This window comes from Montipora foliosa, chromosome 7, assembly GCF_036669935.1.
Source record: "Montipora foliosa isolate CH-2021 chromosome 7, ASM3666993v2, whole genome shotgun sequence".
In the NCBI taxonomy this organism is placed as follows: Eukaryota; Metazoa; Cnidaria; class Anthozoa; order Scleractinia; family Acroporidae; genus Montipora; species Montipora foliosa.
This window is the reverse complement of record NC_090875.1, coordinates 17,924,101-17,931,600: the sequence shown is the minus strand read 5'-3', so window position 1 is coordinate 17,931,600 and position 7,500 is coordinate 17,924,101. Positions and strand designations below refer to the sequence as shown.

Below are 7,500 nucleotides of genomic sequence, written 5' to 3'. Positions count from 1 at the left end.
CGAAAAAAGTCTTAGTATAGCTAAAGAAGTAGGGGATAGAGCTGGGGAGGGATCAGCTAATGGAAATCTGGGAATTGCGTATCGCAGTCTAGGTAATTTTAAACAAGCCATGGAGCACATTGAAAAAAGTCTTCGCATTTTTAAAGAATTAGGGGATAGGGCTTGTGAGGGAACAGGCTATGGAAATCTGGGAATGACCCATGACAAACTAGGTAATTTTAAACATGCCATTGAGTACTACGAAAAACATCTTAGTATTGCTAAGGAAGTAGGGAATAGGGCTGAGGAGGGATCAGCCTATGGAAGTCTGGGAAATGCCTATCTTGGTCTAGGTAATTTTAAGCGAGCCATTGAGTACTTTGAAAAATATGTTAGTATCGCTAAAGAAGTAGGGGATAGGGCTGGGGAGGGATTAGCCTATGGAAATCTGGGAGATGGCTATCTTCGTCTAGGTAATTTTAAACAAGCCATTGGGTACTACGAAAAACATCTTAGTATTGTTAAGGAAGTAGGGAATAGGGCTGGGGAGGGATCAGCCTATGGAACTCTGGGAGCTGCCTATCGTTGTATAGGTAAATTTAAACAAGCCATTGATTACTTTGAAAAATGTCTTAGTATCGCTCAAGAAGTAGGGGATAGGGCTGGGGAGGGAGCAGCCATTGGAAGTCTGGGAAATGCCTATTGCGAGCTAGGCATCTTTAAACAAGCCATTGCGTACTACGAACAAGATCTTAGTATTGCTAAAGAAGTAGGGGATAGGGCTGGGGAGGGATTAGCCTATGGAAGTCTTGGAGTTGCCCATCGCAGTCTAGGTAACTTTAAACAAGCCATTGAGTACAGCGAAAAAAATCTTAGTATTGCTAAAGAAGTAGGGGATAGGGATACGGAGGGAGGGGCTTATGGAAATCTGGGAGTTGCCCATCATAGTCTAGGTAATTTTAAACAAGCCATTGAGTACTTCGAAAAATGCCTTAGTATTGCTAAAGAAGTAGGGAATAAAGCTGGGGAGGGATCAGCCTATGGATATCTGGGAAATGCCTATCGTAATCTGGGTCATTTTAAGGAAGCCATGAAGTACCATGAACACGATCTAAGTGTTCGCAAGGAAATCGGAGACTGTCCAGGAGAGGGAATCGCGTGGTCTTCCCTCGGTTGTGATCATGAATTGTCGGGTTCGTTGAGTAATGCACTTAATTGTTATCGTTTAAGTATAAAACATTTTGATGAAACAAGGCATAGTCTTAAATCAGAGGATAATTGGAAAATAAGTTTTCGTGATTCTTATCGGGCGTCATACACTGCTCTGTGGAGGACACTTGTGAAGAATGGAGAGATTGAAGAAGCTTTGTATGCTGCTGAGAAAGGTCGAGCTCAGGCTTTGATGGATATTTTAATAGAACAATACGGCATTGACTCTCAGTCAATTTTTGCACTTGCTCCGAAGCAAACTCTTTCAGCTGCATTAGAGCTTTTGCCTTCACAAGCCGTTTTTGTGGCACTTGACGGGGACAAGATCACGTTTTGGGTGCTAAGAAAAGAAGGCAAGATCAGCTTTCGACAAAACGAAATCACGAATGGATGTGCTGACTTGTTGATGAAAACTATTTTGAAAGGGATCGGCGTAGGGGATGGTGTCAGATGCGAGAATCGTTCCTTGGATCCACTACGCAGTGACCTGTCTTGCAGCAAAAAACGTAGCAGTGAGGAAACGGTTTTACCATCTTCATCCTCCATTACCTCTTTACAACCGTTGCATGATGTCTTACTCGGGCCAATTGCAGACTTGCTCCAGGGAGATGAGTTAATCGTTGTTCCCGATGGACCATTTTGCTTGGCTCCATATTCTGCATTGAGTGAATTTATCAGGATCCGCACCGTTCCCTCGTTGACCGCCTTTAATGTGATCGTTGGTGCACCTGAAGACTTCCACAGTAAGACTGGAGCACTGCTTATAGGTGATCCGTGGTTGAAGGACGTTACTAACAAGAAAGGAGACCCCATTTTGGAACAGCTTCCGTTCGCAAAACAAGAAGTAGAGATGATTGGAGGACTTCTGCAGACAACACCGCTGACTGGAAAAAGTGCCACGAAAGCTGAGGTGCTGAAAAGTATGAAATCAGTTGCTTTAGTTCACATTGCAGCACATGGATGCCCAAAAACGGGAGAAATTGCTTTAGCCCCAAATACCGAACGGAAATCGCCAGTTCCCAAAGAGGAAGACTTCATTTTGAAAATGTCGGATGTTCAGACAATTTCTCTTCGAGCAAGACTAGTTGTGCTGAGCTGTTGTCACAGTGGCCGGGGCGAAGTGAAGTCTGAGGGAGTGGTGGGAATTGCGAGGGCTTTCCTGTGTGCTGGAGCTCGGTCTGTTTTGGTATCACTCTGGGCAATTGATGACGAGGTAACGTTGCTGTTCATGAGGAGCTTTTACCACGAGCTGCTTGATGGAAAAAGCGCAAGTGCAGCTCTTCAACGAGCAATGAAATCTTTGCGAGAGTCAAAGGAGTATTGCGCTATAAAGCACTGGGCGCCATTTGTGCTGGTTGGCGATGATGTCATGCTGGAATTTCCAAAAAAATGGTAAGTGAAGTTCGAGTTTAACTCAGAAAACAAGAGTACGTTCAAACTGGAAAACTGACGATAGGAATCAAATAGGCTTAAGATGGCATGATGAGTGCTCTAACACGCTTTTGTCAAAAATGTAATTCCCACATGCCTATCACGCATGTACACAGAAGCATAAAGGATACATTTCACATTAGTGGACAAACTGTTTTCGTTCAGCCTTTTCTGGCTTTTGTTAACTGGTGAAGATGGCTCATTTATCACCTCATGATGTCTCTTTTCGTGTTTCCGTTATCCCTTAGATCTCTGACGGTCATCTTTTGTAAGGAATTCAGCATCAGCGGAGACAGCATCTTTCTGCCCGTAGCCATTCGCATCGGTGCATTGTGCGTGCTAGAAAGAACCAGCTATATGTAAAGCTGTTTCTATTTGTTTCTTCTTCCAGAATCGATGTCGAAGATGCACAAGAAGGCTACCTGACAGAGCCTGGCGCTTCAGTGATTGCTGAACTTTTAAAAAATTGTAGAACGGGTTAACAATCATGGTTATGCCAGTAGAATAAACTCCAAAGGTTTAGTAGAAGTTTACTGCGTTAACTAAACCAGCAGACTGAGATTATTCTAAGTGAAATGTAATTATGACAGAACGCTTAGATCTTTTGTAAAATGCTAGTTTTACCCCTTATTTCGATACTACGTTTCTCATATAACTTCAAAAGGCAGTGTTGCTGCAGTGGCGATCAAAATCATAGTTGAGTTGCCAAAAATCATGTTTGATTTATTTCTTTAAAACTGTTTTTGTTGTAGGAGTGTAAGCCAGTGTCGAAAGAAAAGATAAACAACACTTCTGCTGATGACCCTTAACATCAGGCTTCTACCATGATAAAGAAAAAGAAACATTTGCAAGATTTAATGATCACAAAATAAAAAGGAAACGACGGGTGAATTTTTTTTTTTATTTTTCTCCTGCATAACAAATGATTGAAACCATCAGCAATAAAGAAGACGTTTTTCTTTTCTTAATAAATTTCTTTCTTTATGGGGCTTACTCCCTCGAGTTATCGGTGCTGTTTTTAAGCGAAGTGAAAGAATGTATTTGCATTCCACCGAAAGTAGTTCAATTCCTGGAATAATCATCGGGGGACCAAAAAATCCGCTGCAAAGTTAGAAAAAATTCTCTGCCGCAGATTCATAGCCACCTTCACAACTGGAAAATTTTAAGGTGGCGCTGAATCCGCTACAGAATTTTTTTTTTACATCTTTGCAGAGATTTTTAATATCTTACCTTGCTAAACACTCTTCAGCAATAAAATACAGTGGTCACCTAGTTCGTTTCAGAGATATAAGCATTCAGAAGAAAAAGTATGAGGAGTTTTCAAGATGACTTTTGTGTTGCCATGGCAAGCTATTACTTTACATCATTGAGTGCATCTTATTAAGAAATGACAGTTGTTTCATTTGGTGCCGTAATATATATTTTGCTGTTAAGCCGAAACAGTTGGGTAGAGTCAATCCTTCCAAATAGTTCAGTTGGTTGAAAGTGTTGGTTTCAGCCCCCTTAAGGAAAGAGAGGCTACTGGCAGCCTATACTATGGTCTTTAATTTAGAACATTTCCGTTACAAGGACCAAAGTGCTGAGATTTGAATATCCGAGTTATGTAACGCAAACGGAATGTTAACCTTACGTTTTAAACAGGAGCCCTAATTTTATAGAAGTCTCTGTTGCATTTTGCGTTTTTTCGTGCAACTTCTCTTGACACGTCAGAGCGAGATAAGTCGCAAGTTTCACCCTTTACAACTACCAACAACAAGGTGAAACAAATTGAAGAACTCTTCGCAGAAAGTAGAATCCATTGTCACTTTACGTATTGGTTTACGCAAATTAGCAACGAAGTTTTCAAAAACTGCGTTCTGTGAAATCTGTCGTTCAACTTGGGATGCAACAGTTTGCGTCATAAGCCAATGAAAATGCTCCTTTAACCTCATGAGATCATCGAAAGCCAAGCAAAAATTGCAAAAAACGGTGCCCAATGTACCAACTGCCAACCGAATAGCTTTGCAATGTGGACAAAAAATTGCTGAGTGTAACAGAGGCTTAATGGGTCAAGTAAGTAAGGAAACCATCTAACGTTGGATAACACAACTCACTATCCATTTGCTTATCACATAAACACTTGGAAAAGCGATATAAAAACGCGAGGCATTAAGCACCCTGTAAACGAAACAGTTTTAAAATCGGGGATTATTAAAATGTAATAACAATTGATGTGTACATATATCGTTTGTAGTTCTGGGCACCGATTTCAAAAGGGTTTCCTTTCAAGGGTGTTTCCTTTTCGATAGCTTTGATGTCGATACTATCCTAAAAAGACGACAAAGCTGTGCTTTTAAAGGCCAGGGTTTGCATGTTTTTCAATTGCTACTACGTCCATGAAAACAGGGATTTCTTTTCGTCCTGGTGTAAAAATAAAAACAAACAATTTTAAATTGAGCCACAAACAAAGTCTGGAAAAGTTTAGTAGTCAGAATGAAGCCGAATATGCTACAACAAAAGAAGACTTGTTTGGGATGCCAATCTGACCATCATTTCATTGTTTGCTACAAATCGTTTAAACGTTGATTCAGCATTCGAATTGTGAGTTTGGGTTGCCTGTGAAACAAATAACACACTCCATGTTAAAAACCATACGCAACTAAATAAATTTCCCACTAATGTTCAAGATCAAACCCTTTACTGAAGAACCCTTCTCTTATAATGAAGCAAAAAATCGACAACAAGCTTTCTTTTAAATAATTCTCGACGAACAAGAATTAGTCAACTTTCCAATTGTTTTTTACCTGAAGACTAAGTGTGCAGAGTTGAGTGCGTGAAATAAATATAAATAGTCAGACAACAGACATCTGACTTAAGTAAACACAGATCCACTCAAGGTGTTCGATTCCCTCTCTGAGTTTGTTAAACCCATATCCAACGAGAAAAAGTTACCAGAGAATTTGCCATCTGATTTCAATGCTGACACATTATAGTTAGTAAAATGTTAGAAATCCAGCTCACTTTGATATCCGACGGCTCCGGCGACGGGCGAAAGATGCAATTGCTGTCGAAGTCCATTATTCGTCGCTTTTAAGATTATAGGTATTCATTTTTACGGTTTGTGTTGTTTGACGAAATGACGTTCCATTCTTGAGCTCCGTAAGGATTTTTTTTGTTTAAAGATCCAATAGCACATCATTCGCGTTACATCGGGTTTGCCGCCATTCCAGGTTAAATAAATAGCCGATATCAAAAATACCATAATACTCTTTGTTTGTCCCTCCAAAATTTTGCATAAGCATTGTTTCCAGTTTCTCTTGGGACCGTTGTAAATCCCAAGAGAAAATAAAAACAATGCTTATGCAAAATTTTGGAGGGACAAAGAAAGAGTATTATGGTATTTTTGATATGGGCTAATTGTTTTACTGTGTCTACCGGATAAAATCTACGCCCCTCTTCTACCCCCTGAAACCTTCTAAAGATATGCACAGAATGCTCCAGAAACGAAGGCAATACTTTCTAGGGCAGTGACAGGATTCCGTGCTGGCAGAGATCTCTTTTCTTTTGCGTTCGCTGTGCTGACGAGTACTAACTATCAAGCGGTTCATCCGACAACTGTTCACGTTTAAAGAAAACATACCTTTCATAAGTCTCATTTCGTGCCGGTACACAACGCTCTTCGAACTTTTGAAGTACCTGGTCGATCTTCAGAGCGTCTAAAGAATTATCATATTTGAGAGTGCTGTACACGTCCATCACTTCTTTGCCGATAACATTTAACAGCGACGCCACCCGAACTTCTTGTCATTTCTTGTGAATACCAGTCGCTAACTCGTGAAAGTTCTATTCACGACGAAACGATTTCTTATTTTCCCCTTGATGCAAACAATCAGAAAGATTGAGTGGAGAAGCTTTGCTGTAGTGCTGACAGCTGCCATAGATGCAATGTACAGAGATCGATCTGTGAAACGCCGATGTCCTAGCGGATTTGGACCCCCGGGGGACTAAATCCGCTAGAGGATTAGGCCCCCCAGGGGACTAAATCCCATCGGAGACTAAATCCGCTAGCGGAATAGGTCCCCCTTCTCGGATTTGGAGTCCTGATATAGCTTATTGAATTGTTTATTGCTTTTGGATTGGGAAACTGACCGATACCATAAAGCTTAAATCTTTGAGAAAAAGACCAGATCGGTTAATTTTTCAGGAAAGGTTGTTTAAGCATCCACGGAGGCATTTCGTAAAGTAGATGCGAACTTTAACTCCTCAGTCTCTGAAAGAAGCTAAAATCACGCACTAGGAACTCATTGAATTGTCGTGTTAACTTTTTAATCACGGAGATGTCAGACTTAAGCTTCAGTTAAAGTTTTTTAAAGCAATCGCTGGGGCCTTTTAGTAAAGCGTCGTTTCTTTCACAGTTCTATTTCTTCCATTTGATAGTTTGAATTGGCGGAGCTTTCACAAAGGAGGTGCCACTTTTTGAAGTAACACCTTGGTTGGAAAACGAATTGTTAAAAGTTTCTTGACTACAAGCCTTCGGAAGGTTTTTCCTTTTTTTATGACAAAACTTTTCCAGCCATAAATTCTCGTAATAATTTCCAATAAGGAGGAAAAGCAAAGTTAGACTTGAGTTTTAGTGAAAGTTTTTTTACAACTAAAAACAATTTGCAATGGAACTTTATTACTTTAATCAAAAGGACGCTTATTTTCAGGTGGGTCCAAATCCGTGAAAGGGGGTCTACATCCGCTGGCGGATCTGGGACCCATTTCTCGAAAGTCCCGAACTTTTACGGGCCGTTTTCGGGCGTCACAATTCCCTTTGTATCTCAACAGCCGTTTTGCTTTTTGTTACCTTGAAATCATGTTAAAAGATCGGCTCTCCAGAACAAGCGGTTGGCAGTTTTG

The 7,500-nt window shown here is 40.6% G+C and overlaps 2 protein-coding genes across 2 annotated transcripts in view; both read left to right on the top strand.

Moving 5' to 3' along the window:
* LOC138009997 (tetratricopeptide repeat protein 28-like) overlaps positions 1-4,820 on the top strand; it is an 8,987-nt gene extending 4,167 nt beyond the window's left edge. The window contains exons 2-3 of the mRNA XM_068856969.1: positions 1-2,580; positions 3,011-4,820. The exon at positions 1-2,580 is cut by the window's left edge and continues 1,543 nt beyond it. Coding sequence (XP_068713070.1) covers positions 1-2,580; position 3,011 — 2,581 coding nt within the window. The 3' untranslated portion in view covers positions 3,012-4,820. The remainder of the gene's footprint in view (positions 2,581-3,010) is intronic.
* Positions 1-7,500, top strand: part of LOC138010968 (tetratricopeptide repeat protein 28-like) — a 40,202-nt gene that overhangs the window by 10,306 nt on the left and 22,396 nt on the right. The gene's annotated exons all lie outside the window — the stretch shown is intronic.